The 15,452-nt window shown below is 44.4% G+C and overlaps 1 protein-coding gene and 1 long non-coding RNA gene across 2 annotated transcripts; both read right to left on the bottom strand.

The window, feature by feature from the left end:
- Positions 1–297: 297 nt before the first annotated feature.
- LOC142929306 (dual specificity tyrosine-phosphorylation-regulated kinase 2-like) lies at positions 298–11,674 on the bottom strand. The gene is made up of 10 exons (XM_076070378.1): positions 11,438–11,674; positions 9,515–9,655; positions 7,520–7,655; positions 7,006–7,087; positions 5,532–5,698; positions 4,898–4,958; positions 4,663–4,780; positions 4,151–4,381; positions 3,197–3,426; positions 298–2,180 (listed from the first exon to the last, which is right to left on the bottom strand). The coding sequence occupies exons 2-9, from the start codon at positions 9,631–9,633 to the stop codon at positions 3,240–3,242; spliced, it is 1,101 nt and encodes a 366-aa protein (XP_075926493.1). The 5' UTR covers positions 9,634–9,655; positions 11,438–11,674; the 3' UTR covers positions 298–2,180; positions 3,197–3,239.
- Positions 11,675–12,298: 624 nt separating this feature from the next.
- Positions 12,299–14,634, bottom strand: LOC142930180 (uncharacterized). Its single transcript, XR_012946244.1, has 3 exons — positions 14,086–14,634; positions 12,918–12,975; positions 12,299–12,500 (listed from the first exon to the last, which is right to left on the bottom strand). It is a non-coding gene; the product is annotated as an uncharacterized LOC142930180 (long non-coding RNA).
- Between the last annotated feature and the right edge of the window lie 818 nt (positions 14,635–15,452).

The following is a 15,452-nucleotide window of genomic DNA, read 5'->3' as shown; positions in this document are numbered from 1 at the left end:
TGAGCATGGTGTGTGTATGTGTGGGGTGTATGTGTGCGTGGGGTGTGTGTGGTGTAGGCATGGGGTGTGTGTGTGGGGTGTGTGTGTGCGTGGTGTGTGTGGGGGGTGTGTGTGGTGTGTGTATATGTGTGGGGTGCATGTGTGCGTGGGGTGCAAGCATGGTTTGTGTGTGTGCGTGGGGTGTGCACGGTGTGTGAATAGCGTGTGTATGCGCGCGATGTATGTGTGTGTCGTGCAAGCAAGTAAAACAATATTAATAAACGTTCCAACAAAACCATAAATGCCAAGAAACATTGCTACAAATGAAAAATTTGTATTTACAAAATACTGAACACGAGGCTTGTTTGCAAACTTGCATGAAAGTAAAACGTATTGCACATTTAAATCGTCTGCATTAATACTTTCACGGTGAGACGGCCTTCCTCTAAATTCAATACACGATTAAACTAAACTAATATATGTTTACAGTTATTATTATATACGAGTTAAAAACAAACTTGCATGAAAGTAAAACGTATTGCACATTTAAATCTTCTGCATTAATACTTTCACGGTGAGACGGCCTTCCTCTAAATTCAATACACGATTAAACTAAACTAATATATATTTACAGTTATTAATATATACGAGTTAAAAACAAACTTGCATGAAAGTAAAACGTATTGCACATTTAAATCGTCTGCATTAATACTTTCACGGTGAGACGACCTTCCTCTAAATTCAATACACGATTAAACTAAACTAATATATATTTACAGTTATTATTATATACGAGTTAAAAACAAACTTGCATGAAAGTAAAACGTATTGCACATTTAAATCTTCTGCATTAATACTTTCACGGTGAGACGGCCTTCCTCTAAATTCAATACACGATTAAACTAAACTAATATATATTTACAGTTATTATTATATACGAGTTAAAAACAAACTTGCATGAAAGTAAAACGTATTGCACATTTAAATCTTCTGCATTAATACTTTCACGGTGAGACGGCCTTCCTCTAAATTCAATACACGGTAAAACTAAACTAATATATATTTACAGTTATTATTATATACGAGTTAAAAACATCCTTAGCTATTTCATTAACAGTGAGTCAAGAGAAAGGAGGGGGGGGGTGTTTGTGTGTGTGGTGTGTTATTGGTGGGTGATGGTTGGGTGGTGTGTGTGTGCATAGGTGGTGGGTGCGTGATGTGTGTAGGTGGGTGGTGTGTGGGTGGGGTGTGTTCATGCGTTGGGTGTGTGTATGTGTGTGAGGTGTGTGTGGTGTGTTGTGGGTGGGTGGTGGGTGGGTGCGTTGTGTGGATGGGGTGTGTGCATGCGTTGGGGGTGTTTATGCGTGGGGTGTATGTGTGTGTGGTGTGTGTTGTGGGTGGGTAGTGGGTGGGTGGTGTGTGGATGGTGTGGTTTGTGTGGGTGGGTGGCGTGTGTCTGGGTGAGTGGCGTGTGTCTGGGTAGGTGGCGTGTCCATGGGTGGTGGGGTGCATGATGTGTGTAGGTGGGTGGTGTGTGGGTGGGGTGTGTGTATTCGTGGGGTGTATGTGTGAGGTGTGTGTGTGGTGTGTGTTGTGGGTGGGTGGTGGGTGGGTGGGTGGTGTGTAGATGGGGTGGTTTGTGTGGGCGGGTGGCGTGTGTCTGGGTGGGTGGCGTGTGCATGGCTGGTGGATGCGTGATGTGTGTAGGTGGGTGGTGTGTGTGGGTGGTGTGTGTGTGGGTGAATGGGGTGTGTGTGGGTGGGTGGGGTATGTCTGTGTGAGGTGTGTGTGTGGTGTGTGTTGTGGGTGGGCGGTGGGTGGGGTGTGTGTGTGTGGGTGGGCGGTGGGTGGGGTGTGTGTGTGTGTGTGGGGTATGTCTGTGTGAGGTGTGTGTGGTGTGTGTTGTGGGTGGTGGGTGGATGGATGGGGTGTGTGTGGGTGGGTGCGGTGTGTGTGTGTGGTGTGTGTTGTGAGTGGGTGGTGGGTGGATGGGGTGTGTGGGTGGGTGGGTTGTGTGTGTGGGGTGTGTGTGTGTGGGGTATGTCTGTGTGAGGTGTGTGTTGTGGATGGGGTGTGTGTGGGTGTGTGGGGTGTGTGTGTGAGGTGTGTGCAGGTGGGGTGGTGGGGGGTTGCAGGATGTCTTGGGGTCTGGGGTCTCTGCCTCTTCCATTCCAGGTGTCGACATCCCCCGGTGACGTCACCTGTTCCGGGCACAAACCCAGGGGAAGCATTGGGGTCATCAAGGGACAGAGCACTCAAGACACACAACAGCAGGTTTCCAGTCGTGTCTCAAGATGCTGCATGACATCGTGTGACAAGGGAGTGGAACACCAACGAGAGAAGCAGCCAGCTGGATGCAGTGCAATACAAATTTGGATTTATCTTCTCCATGTAAAATTGGTGGGAAAGATATTTTGCGGTGACGTAATGTTCACATACATTTCCTCGGGATGATCATGTATTTTTAAGCTATGTTAATGAAGGATTCTGATTATTATGAAATAAATAGCTTACACCCAAACAGAACTCTTAGACAAAATAATCCTTTTCTTTTCCAATACAGATCTTTGGTCTTTTCTGAAATTGAACATTTATCTTGTTGATTGTACTTTAGCTGAATGATTTGCATGCATTACGCGAGAGCTGAGCTTCTATTAAAGATCTCAAAATAAGAGCTGAGTTATTGTTAACACTTATTTTTGAATGTAATCTCTTACGTAACATTATTTAATGCTTGTTTTTCAACATTCCGGTTTCCTGAAATCCAAATAAATTGGAATTTTTGCCCACGTGACAACATCGTTTGATTGGCTGTCAGTAGAGGGAAAAGCTGAAAATTGTCAGATACCTCGACGATCTGACCCAAAGTAACGAATAATGAATCTAAGATTGGTCGTGAAAGCTGATATATAATACTTTTTTACCTTTTAACGTGCACAGTGCTCGCTCACTCTCACAACGCGAGAAACCACAGAACCACAATTGTCCAAGCTCTGAGGTCCTCTATACGTCAAGGTGTTATCGGCCAAATAATGAGTGGCTTTAAATGTCGGAGGAAACTGGGGATCCGGAAAAAAAACCCCACGCATGCGAGGCGACAACCACTCAATCCCATCCAGACGGAACAGGTGGAGTCCACATTTTTGTTGTGCTGCCTTCTCCTGGCAAGCCAGGATACGGGTGCCCACAGAAAGGGAGCGACCCACCAAACCCTTACCTCCACTGTACTGGAGTGGTGGGGTGCGCCAACGATGGGGCCTTTATTCTTCCGCATTGCAGCAGCAATGCTTCCGGACAAATCTAAGAAATGTCCGGAGTCGCTGCCGCACACGGGCAAATCTCCGCCCAGGCCCCCTCGATGCCTTCGCTCCGGTGTTGGCGACAGCTTCACTGGTCGCTTGATGGCTGCGTTGGTATTCCAGGGCAGTGTAGAAACTGGCGTTCGAGCTGAAAGAGAGTTGCAAGGGCCACTGTTATGCCTCTGTCTGCCTTTCTTTATTTGTGCTGAAACTTTCCTACTGCAATACAATTCCATTATCTATCCTACTGCTACTCCCTGGCCCTGCCCCCCAGCCACAACCAGGTCTACCCCTATCAGAATATGTTCATAATCAGAATATTTATTTAGACTGTAGGAATATTATGACCTACAAAGCTCTTTTTTTTACAGATGTCAAGTAGATCACTGCCCCTATACCTATCACTACTCCAAACCCTTCTGAAGATAAGAAAAGCCAAAGCATTTTAACACTCAAACGAGCAAGCAGAGTGGTGGGAATTCCACATTCCCATGGCAGGGGCCAATCTATAAATGAAAACCAATGTTAGAATGATGTCCAGTACTGCTGGACATCAAACTGGACATCCGTGAAAAAGAGCTTCATAGCTCATCAAATTCCTCCAGTATAAATAAATATTCTGATTCTTTTCTAGAGTTATAGGCAGAGGAGAAGAGGAATATCTGGAGCCTAGAGTTGAACAAGAGCATGAAGTCGACAATGAAGATGGCTGGGGAAGGACAGTTCCAGACTGCAGAGGAGAAAGAGCAACGTCTCAAGGAGAGCTGCATGCAGAGAGAAAGTATTTAGCAGGGAGAAACATCAAAGTCACTTCATAAGAACCTAACCAACACAAATATTCTTCAAGATGCAACGTGCACGTGGAGACTCACGATTGGCTCTTGGCTGACACAAAATCTTCCTCGAGACCTGACCCAGAATCATTCGTCCATCTCTGCTCGCATTGGCTCACACGATCCACCTCCACGATCTCGTCCATTTTAATTGATGCGTCCACAGCATCCGGTTCATTGTGACTAGCATGGCTTTCGTCCTTGGTGTCGTCCTGAAGCCACCTGTGGTTCAAAGCTTCCTCAGGCGTGAGCCGGCGAGCGGGATCCCACCTGCCAAGATATGAACGGTGAATCGTCAGGGTTTATTTACTGTCTACATTTCTTCTAATAATGGGGTGGAGGTGTGGCACATGCAATTATTTACCTTCATTATGCAAACGAATACAAGAAGGCACAAGGCATGAAATATTGCCCTGTTATGACAGAAAGCCACTCCCTGTCAGTAAAACACCACTCCTAGTAGTGTGCACTCTTTCTACGAGAGTGCTGATGGTGAACACGAAAATAATGATGAATTAAGATCATATGTAGACAGTACAGGTATATCTTACTCAAGGCATCCTTGAACAAAATCGATTAACTCTCTGTTCGTAGTCCGAAGCTTTTCCTTAAGAGAGGTGGTGCTTGGAACGACTTTCCTGCCGTTCACCCTGTGGCACCCTGTCGTGTCTGTGTTGGAGAGAAAATGAGTGAAACGGGTTTCCGAGGATTACGAACAAAGTACATTACGGCAATGCTTGCCTGGATAATTGTGACAACAGAAGTAGCAACCTCCCCTCCACTCACCGGTGTAAATGTCTATGTCGGTCGCAGCATCAATCATGGACCTTGGTGGGAGACCAAGAATCTGTGCACAGGTCAAGTGAAATTAATATACATGGGTTAGGTCATTGGACTGTGTGTATTGTAAACATACATACAGTAGACTTCCTCAAATGTAAATGTCACTAAAACGGAAACGTTTATTCACAAGGACTGCACATGCTTTTACACCACTGCCAAATAGATTACATTTTTTATTGGGTACTTAATTAACAAATATTGCCCTTTAAAGTGACTTCAGGAACCTTCGCGATGAACAATTAACCGAAAGAATGGAAAGGGTAATAGTCTGTCGCTCTGAGTGATGATTATCAACAAGGCCAAATCACATCATACGTGTCCAACTAGTGTCTGGTCACATTAAAGATATGTCTATTCTCTATGTACATACTGGCAGCAGAGCAACATTTGTTCCCATGGAATGAGGCCAAAAGTATAATTGCTCCAAAGATTGCAATCCACGGCAGTCTCCTATATGGTTGTTAGCGACTAATGGACCATCACTCGGCGTTAGCATTGTGAGCCGGCTCAGCTAAAACTAAGCCATAGGCTTCAAATTCATAAATAACGAGATTATATTTTGGCATATTTCAGGTACCGTGATCATTTGGGCAATCTGACGTCCTGTGGCCATGAAGAGTGACTGCCCTGAAGCTAGCTCAGCAATTACGCAGCCCAGGGACCACATGTCCACTGCGCAGGTGAGTTGGAGGCCCAGCAATATCTCTGGAGCCATGTACTCCAACGTTCCGAAATATCCGAAAACTGCACACCACACACAGAGGAATAGCACTGATTGAGCGAGAAGGCCATGCTCGTTATTTTCTTAGATATTTTTTTTTTAGTGCACACGGATTAAAAAAAAACATGTTGTAGGATGTTAAACGTTGTCATTTTATACAGCAATTGAATGTGCATCTTTCTACAATTGGCTCAAAACTGGAAAAGCGTGAGTGGCACTCCAAGAGATGGTTTGAATTTTGGGTAAAAGTTGTTTGCAAGCACCTATTAAGGCCTACATGACCTATTAAGGCCTCTGTGGCGGAGGATTAAACTGAGTCACTGAGATTGCAGTGCACTGCAGTACTGCTCACCATGCCACGTTGCCACACGCACACACATTAGAATAACAGTCGCCGTTGGCCACTAAGTGGCGGTGACGTCACCACGGCGCCTGTGCCAGGCCATGTGCACTTTGAGGCCACGTGAAGTGTCGAAGGTTCATCGACAGGTCACGGGACCGAAATGAGTGGCAGATGCACCAACTATGCCCCCTGCTGTGCCAACACACATATAGCCTTAACAGACTGTTGGAGCAAGTGCTGTTAGCGAGCACCTATGAAGGCCGGCACGTGGCGCACGAGGGGGTGGATGGCCAGCACCACACCCGGCTGCTTTTATCTCCCTTGTGATGTTTACACCACACCGCACTAGGTGCTCATTTGGGGCTGAGTCGACCTAGGGGAGACCCAGGACCGGTTCAGATAATCGTCACTTGTATCGGCCATGAGCGGGCATCGAACTCGGGGCGGCCGGGTGCGTAGCGCACCGCGCTAACCGCTGCACTTGCGCTCCCCACTCGTATATTTGTTGAGGAGTAGAGTGGTGACGGGATGTCCCACTCGCCTCGGGAGGAGCGATGTCATGTCCCCTCAGGGTATTTGAGGGGGGACCGGTGACGTGGACGGGGTCTTCGCCGGGAGCCGGGATCGTGAGCGGTAGGGAAGTTGGGACCCAGGGTAGGGGAGAAATAGCACCAGGCTAGGGGGGGCTACTTTACCCGGCTGGCCGAGTTGGATGAACCGTCGGTCAGTGCTGTGGGAAGAGCCCGTTAGCCTGGGAGGCGTAGGGATTCCCAGTACCCTTTTCCCCTGGGGAGATTTAGCTTATCTAGTGACTTGTGTTTGCCCTTGACCGAAAGCTAGGCGAAAGCCCTTAATGAACCGTTTGGCGTCAGCCCCGACAACGCTCTGCCTTCGTGTCGTCATTAACACCACAGCATATTCACAAAGATTCACAAAGACGCACAGACACACACACCCTCACACGAAAACACAAGTAAAACTACTCACTTGGCTTCGTCATCATGACGCTCAGGCCGAAATCAATGATCCTGATGTTGCCGGTTGCGTGGTCCTTGACCATGATGTTTTCCTAGGAAAACAATAACAAAGGGCAATAGTGGTTAACGTTCAAAAGTATTCATGGTATGCAGCTCCTACCCGTTTAGACATCCAGTTAAGACTGCATTTTACATATCAGTGAAAAAGGTGGTTCTCACCTTTACTCGTGTAAGAAATGTGTCTAACTTTGGGCCAACTGTAGCTGTTGTCATTGTGACGAATGTAAATGAGAATCTTTTCAAATAAACTGCAGAGTGTACTCTCGAGCAAGAAGAGAATAGACAATGTCCTGGATTGAAACAAATGTCGATTACTGTTTTATACATTTATGGAAACAATAACATTCGGTGTTTGGTTTTCAATTTTTTTGAATTACGAGAGAGGTCTCACTTTTTTTTGCCACAGTTGCCTCAAGGCAACACAGATCCATGAATGACGGCAGTATGCTATTGTATTTACTTACCATCTTCAGGTCGCCATAAATGATGGCCTCCTTCTTAAGTTTTGCAAGGGCCCTCAACATGGATCTTGTATAGAGCCTGATTGTTGACGGGTCAAAGATCGTGGAGTTGGCATGGAATTGATCAAAGAGGTCGATGCTGCAAGACAAGATGTCGTCAATGGTTAGTCCACCTTCGACTATCTTGGTCAATGCTTAGGGTCGCTTCATGAACTGGAGGAATCATGATTTACAATAGATTAGGCTTTTCATTATGTAAAAACCACATTATACATTTTCCCAGGGTAATGAAGATGAAACATGACCTGCTCATTGTCTTCGAGAAGTAATAATAATAACAATAATACATCAACTTATAGTATGCAGAGGAACGATGAACCATAGACAAGCAGGTGGTCAACCAAGCGATGAGCAGACGCCAACAGAAAGCCCCAAGTTCTGCGGTTCTCTCTATGTCAAGGTAGTAACGGAAAATGAATTGAGTTTCAGTTTCATTTTATTGGGAATAACCCTGTGAAGCCATTCGGCTCTTGATTCGGGTGGCAACCGCAACAAACAATAAAATAACAAGATACATTTAAAATTGTACTGCACGCAAATTTAAACATCCCCTACAAAAACAATGAAATCTTCGAGAAAAAGCACCATTAGTTTATGCTGCGTACGAAAAAAAGAATCCCATTTTGATGTTTGATCACAATAACAATCATAATACAATTTAGATTAAAATGTTTAGTCTAACTCTATACTATATAAAAAAAATCGGGCTAAACTAAACCCTTCTAGAAATTAATAAAATAATGATATAAAAACAATGTAACGGTGATAATAAGAAATGTGATTGAAAGTTAACAATAGCGACATACATAACATATTATTACTAAACCTAGCATCCCTCGCTAGCTGCATGAAGGTCAATCCATAATAGCAGGAGTAACAATACTAGTAGAAGCACACTAGAATCATGTTTATATGTGGGAGCAAACCAAAGCACCCAGACAAAAACCCACACAAGGGGACAACACTCGATCACCGTTCAGGTGGAACAGGTAGAGTCTACATTTTCTGCTGGAATGCCCTCTCCTGACAAGCCAGGGTATGGGCACCTCGACGTCCACGGTAGGAAGTTTATCAAAATGTGTGTGACCCACCAAACCCTCGCCTCAACAGTGCTGGATTACAGGCGGGCACCACCCTACCTGGCTCATAGGGCTCGTTATGAGAATTTGCTGTTGCATCTGGTTTCATTATGAAGATAATGGATGAGACAGGACATTGCGTTATCTAGCAATGTCGTTTACAGATAACGAGAGCCATTGTTTCCTGTTTATGTGATTAATTTTGCAAGCGCTATGTTTTAATGTGCTGTACGATGTTAAACGGTGGTGCCACTCAGCTCGTATGTATTCAGTAAGGTGTGGGAGAGCATCGTCACGTGCCACGTTAAGGAGCCACCCGTGTCCCTTTTATATTTTACCAAGTACCAATAAAGCCTTGAAATGGAAACGGCTGGTACAGTCTGATGGGTGGTGACATGGCCTAATGGCAGCATGATTCCCCACCTTTCGTCGAGGTTCATGGTTCGAATCTAGCAGCCGCCCCGATTAATGCAGCTGTACTAACACTCACACACTGTTTGTCTCACAGCAGATGTTAAATAAAAAAATACCTGCAAAATTACTTAATTGCCAATAAAAGAATAGCTTTCACCCTTTTGGCATTGAAACAGGCATTAAGCTATTTAGACAACCCATTAAGTCCTTATTTGCCGTTGTACAACATAGGAATTAGTCACCCCCGCCCCTTCTGGCAGACGAATGCCCCAGGTCACTTTTGCAAATGAGACTCATCCTGGTCACTTGAGTTCTCTCCCGGTTAAACAAAAAAATAATCTGAAATTCATCAAATGTTAATCCTCCGCGTGTAACAAAACAATAAACTTTTGTGGATAAACACGATGGTGGTGCACAGGGTGTGATTTTTCTTTTTTTTACTCACGCGACTAGCTCCATGACGATTGCGGGATGGTTTCTGAACATAAGGAATTCGAAGAATCGAATGATGTAGTTATTTTCCTCATCTTCGGACTGCAAGGCGTTTAAGATCTGCACCTCCATTTCACATTCCTCAATTGTCTCGCTGTGGAAGGAATGCATCGATAAGTCTCACCCCACTCTTAGGTCTTGCACATTTGTAGGCATTGCCACACGTGGAATGACGCGGTCAACAGAGCTCCAGAATCATGGCTGTGAGCGCTTAATCCCGGTCAACGTCAACATCGTCCCTGCCCGGTCGACGTGATCAGCGGCCAACTGGGGAGGCTGGACCAATTGGTTGGGAAGTTGTCGTTGGTTACAATATGGGACCTTTCTTGCCAGTATCATAAGATAAGAATAGGTTTTTTTACCCTTTCTGGCAAAGAAAAAAACAGGTGTTAAGGGCTTAAAACACCAAACAGAATCCTTTTGCAAGGGGTAACACCTATTCTTCTATTTTAATACTGGCAATAAAGGTCCCATATTGTAGCTGCTCACCCCGAGCTATAAATACCCTGATAGTGGCATTGTCTTTGTGCTGTTCGCCTTGTGGCATTCTCTGGTCTAACACTGTTTGAGACTAGGCTCTAAAGAAAAGCTGTCTCTGGTGTGGCTCAATCAGTTTCAAAGACAATGCCATATATTATCAGAGGATGTTTGTTTTGTGCATGTTCACCACAAATACGTGTGGTTAATGCAGACTTGATTCCTTGCAAAAGCATTCTGTTTGAGGTTTGAACATCTTAACACATATTCTTGGTTCTTTCGGTAAAGTCACGTAGAAGGAAAACAATGAATAAATAAAAAATTCTCACGACGTTTCGACTGCAACACAAGCAATCATCAAATTTTCTTGCTGTGGTTTTCACACCGGATGATGATTGCTTGTGTTGCAGTCGAAACGTCGTGAGAATTTTATTGTTTTATATTTTTATTATTTTATTGTTTCCCTTCTACGTGGTGACTTTACCGAAAGAACCAAGAATATGAATCCCTGCAGTTACGAAAGCTTTAAATCAATAATCTTAACGCCTGTTTTATTGCCAGAAAGGGTAAAAACATTTATTATATTGTCGATGGTTGTTACTCGAAGGAGTTGCTGCATCGCATCTCAGTGAGGAAAAACATTTTCACCACTGGATTGGAATCACCTTGGTTTTCAGCTATGTTCGGCGAGTAAGGTACAAAGTGTTCTACTGCACCAACCCAAACTGTGGACGATATTGTAAACCACTATGGTCCGTGCTCCTTTAATGCGGAATTGCTAAATTTAAAATCTCTCCTGAAGCCCCCTCGTGGCTAGCAGACCTTGGCATTGGTATTTAGCGCCTGAACATGTTACCATATGCAAGATTAGAATGAGCAAAAGGGCAGCACTCATCCCCATTGTTGGGCAGTGGTGTCATTTCGACATTCACATGGCAGGAACCATAAACATTACAGACTGCCACTTGATCAAAAATAAAACATTATTTTGACGGTGCTTGATGACATTAATGATTAATACTGCGGGTGTATAACCATAATAATGCATGCTGTCTGCTTCGATGGATGCTAAAGATCACCTGACGTCATTTGCAAGAGTATGCCACTGTGTGCTTGCATCTGGGTACAATTTTTGCCAATATCGAAACTTACTCGACAAATTCCTCAATTTGTATTGTGCAACATAGCGATCATTGTCCTCTACTGGCAGACGAATGCTCCAGGTTACTCTTACAAATGAGACTCGTTCTGGTCTCTTGAGTTCTCACGAGGTTAAAGAAAATCAACTTTAAATTGTATCACTATTTAGACTTCCTCTGCAATATGTAAATTAGCACAACTTATTACAAGTTACAAAACCAGATTTCAAGATGTGGTTCATGTCTTTGTTCAAACTTACCTAGAAGTGTGCTCTAGCACCTTGATGGCCACTTCTCTTTTCGTTTTGTGGTCCAGGCATCGGAGCACCTGCCCAAAGGACCCCGTCCCAACTACATTCAGTACTTGGAAGCGGTACACCACGTGTTCATCCGTTATCTGGAACAAGATTACAGAAGTGTTGAGCACTCAACCAGGGCCCTCTCTCAGTGCTCAATCATTACTCAGTCGAAACACACGGCTCATTCAAGTGCTCATTTATTGCTCACCGCTCTTGACATTCCCGCACTCCTGAAAATGTCTAAGCTTTATCTGCTGTCATTGCCAAAAACCACGAAATCATTCGATGCAAAGCATGTCTTATAGAATGCCCTTCATCTGTATTTGTGAAATGGTATCCTCAGATGCGCATCTGCGGCCTTGTGTAACGGTCTTCCTTCCAATATTAGGAAGCCACTGGAGCTATACCCTTTTTAAATAATCTAGATTAACAATTCATTTTGGGGTCTGTAGTGGGATGCATGATTAGCTGGAATAAACGTTGCCCAAATTGAAAAGTCTTACCCAGGGACGGTCCAAGGATGAGCTGCCAGCATCTGGCGCCCTAGGCGAACCAATGCAATTGGCAACCCCCGACCCCCAAGGGCAGATGTAGGCTGAGGTTTACGTAAACTGGGGAAAAATGTTGCCCATATTTTCCCACTTCATCTGTTTTTAAGCGTGTTTTTTTTAAACAGAGGAACGATTATAAATGTTGAGAAAGGAATTATAATTAATAGTCCCTCTACACGCACGGGAATTGAAATAATGACATCTTCGTGATCTAATTTGTATATTTTTATTGTATTTTTTTTCCTCGAATCTCACACCCCACTTAACTTGGCACCCGAGGTGACCGCCTAGTCGCCTATATGGACGGGCTGCCCCTGGTCTTACTGGAATGTAGTGGTCGTTCACGTCATCGTAGCCATCATTGCGAGTGCCATTATGTTCCGATCGAATCTTGAAATAGAAAACTTCATTGAATTTCATGATTTCTTGACATTCCTGTGCTGTCATCCTGTGTTGGAATTTGTCCAAGATTTCTACACGCGCACACATGCCCAAAGACAGACACATACATAGTCATTGATGAACATACACGTGTGTAACAAACACAATTACAACACAACGGTGTGCTGTACTAGTGACTTTTTTTGGCATGTTTGGTTTACGTGACAACCCTTACTAGTTGGCTGTGTCGGGTGGTGGTGGGTTTAACGACACATTTATATATTTACGCGATCCAACCCAAAAAAAACCCTCTATTATGGACAATTACAATCACAAAGTAACCACGCATATAGTGCTAAACTTAAAGAGAATCGATTTGGGCCTCCTGTATGTGTGCTCTTAATGGAGTTGTAAAACCATTTAGGGATTGACTCTGGATGTGTGTTTGCTATAGAGGAGTGTGGCAGTAATTCATGTGGTGAATGATGCTGAATAAAGTGAAGTAAAACCTTGTGGTGTGCAGCTCATCCCTGCCACTGGGAAGACGACTTCATCCGATGGAGTTGCCTGTTTTTGTCACAGAGATGCGCACAGAGAGGCACGCGTGAACATGGGGGCAAGCACACAGACATGGACATATATACAGAGACACAGTGGTACACACACAAACACCCACTGAGAGAGTGCTTGTGGAAGGGCCTAAATCGCACAAAGCTCTCAGAGGATTACCCTAGAGAGTATTTTTTGGCCTGCACCTCCGTGATGGCCTCATATATTGGAAAAGGTCAACGCTTTACCTCACTATGCATGATCGACGAGCTGCGGTGAACCCATTTACTGTATACTGTTGGGTGGTATTTAAGAAACTTGCCCCATTGAACTGCCATGCTCGGAGATTAAAGCAGCGACCTCTGGTGTGGAAACCACTACACCAAGCAGCATCCAAGACATAGAGATTCACGAATAATAGTATATTGCACCTCGATGATGTCAAATAATCTGACACTTTGGGAATATTAAACGGTGCCCATATTCCCAGGTTTGTGCCCAATTCCATTAAACATCTTCAACTGCATTATCCATTGATTTCTAATTTACACAAATATAGCAAAAGGGTCAATTGTTGAAGGTATTTTATGAAACTGGTTACAGGTCACGAACCTGACCGCATTCATGAAGTCCAAGTAGAGCACCTGCCAATACGTGTGCTGTGTAATAAGCTCGTGTGTCTCCTGGTTGGTTCACGAGTACTAGAGTCCCTTACTGCGAACTGAGCTGACAAGAAATTGCCTTGACTGTGTCGTGAGTTTGCCGTGTGTAAGTGTGTCTGTACCGTTAGGTCAAAGCGGCCCGTTGTGGTACTAGTTATAATAGGCGTTTACTAACAACACTTGCCCCAAAAGTCTATAGAGCTTACACGATGTGGGGTGGCCGGGGGGGGGGGTGGAACTTTGATTCTTTGCTGTCAGTTGAACTAGTAATACACCCATTTGGTGGTGAAGTGACCTGAAAGCCTGCACTGTGTGTTGAGCTTATTGGTCAATGGTAATCGTTCTATTCTAGAATAGCAGTGAAACACGTAGTCCACGACTACTCTACGATAAAAAAAAATAAGTGAGCTTGTCTCTGTATTGTGCAGTCTGCTTATAAGAGTTTGCTGTCAAGTGAGTTACTGACCTGCTGCACAATTGCAGACTGAACATCGAGTTGATCCATCTCCAAAAGATCGTTCTGGAACACAGCACAAAGATAGCATTAAAACCTAAATAACCTCCTTTAGCACCCTTCATTCGACCAAGCTTAGAGCAGCAAGGGAGATCTCTCCAGCAGGTGTGGCACTCTCCCAGAACTGTCTTCAATAGGGAGTTCAAATCCCCGTTTAAAGATTGAGAACCCTTCATCCTTGAAGAGTTCGTGAAAAAATTAAGTGCCACTTTGTGTTAATCAATTAGTTGTCCGTATATTTAAATATGGGCCTCGCTATAGGAATGTGGAATTTACACCACCTGGAAATCACTACCCATGAAGCTTAATAGCTTATTGAGCCCTTTCGCAACCATCACCAACAACATCTACCTAAACCACAATCGCCATTAGCATCACTAGCACCACCACGGAAATTGTCTCTGACATCACCATAATCACCACCAGAAAGCAACTAAACCATCACCCCTATCACTACAATTACAATCTTCACGTAACTATCACTTGCAACACTCAACACGAGCAAAGAGTAGCTCTCCCCACTGCCACCAGCAACCAACTGCAATCAACACGACAAAGATCAATGTACCGTCCTCAACACCATTACCATCACTTACCGTGGATAAATCTGTCGTCGGCAAACTCGTACTCGCACTATTGAACATTCAAAAAACAGAGTCCTCGTGGCAAAAGCCGTAGCTCGAGCCGCGTGCCGCCTCGAAGTTTAGCGCTATGTTAATCGCATCCGGATAGTGACGTCAGTAGCGACGTCACGGCATCCGGTGCGCGGAGTGTCACGTGGGCGTTCGTGGGGGGTCGCGTGTTGTGTAATACACGTGTTGTGTATTACACAACACGTGTTGTGTAATACACGTGTTGTGTATTACACACGTGGTGTGTATAATACACGTGTTGTGTATTACACAGCACGTGTTGTGTACAGTATGTTGGACTTCTTTCGCACCGCACGTAGACAGCTGTGCTAATCGGAGGTGCCGATTCGAGCTGCAGTACAGTATAGTACAGCTGTTACCATCAGCCACGATGTAGTTCTCATTACAGTACAGTAGTATAAAGAGCAGGAATAGTTATTTCATTAACTTCACTCCACTTTGCCCCCCCCCGTACCCAATGGATGTTTGGCATCGCGTGACGCCCGTGAGCGATGCCCACAAAGTTGTAACGCCTCTTAAATTTTGATTTAAAGCTTTCGTGACTGCAGGGATTCATATTCTTGGTTCTTTCGGTAAAGTCACGTTGAAGGGAAACAATAAAATAATAAAAAAATAAAACAATTAAATTCTCACGGCGTTTCGACTGCAACACAAACAATCATCATC

The sequence above is a fragment of the Petromyzon marinus genome, chromosome 1 (assembly GCF_048934315.1).
Source record: "Petromyzon marinus isolate PM22_M1 ecotype Great Lakes invasive population chromosome 1, UKy_Petmar_22M1.pri1.0, whole genome shotgun sequence".
Taxonomy (NCBI): Eukaryota; Metazoa; Chordata; class Hyperoartia; order Petromyzontiformes; family Petromyzontidae; genus Petromyzon; species Petromyzon marinus.
This window is presented reverse-complemented; position numbering and strand designations above follow the sequence as displayed.

Excerpts from the sequence above, each read along its gene's own strand:
- LOC142929306 (XM_076070378.1), bottom strand. The coding sequence starts at position 9,633 with ATGGAGGTGCAGATCTTAAACGCCTTGCAGTCCGAAGATGAGGAAAAT. Across the intron at positions 5,699-7,005 it reads CGTCATGATGACGAAGCCAA|TTTTCGGATATTTCGGAACG; the intron begins GTGAGTAGTTTT and ends TGTGGTGTGCAG. Across the intron at positions 4,382-4,662 it reads TTTGTTCAAGGATGCCTTGA|GTGGGATCCCGCTCGCCGGC; the intron begins GTAAGATATACC and ends ATATCTTGGCAG.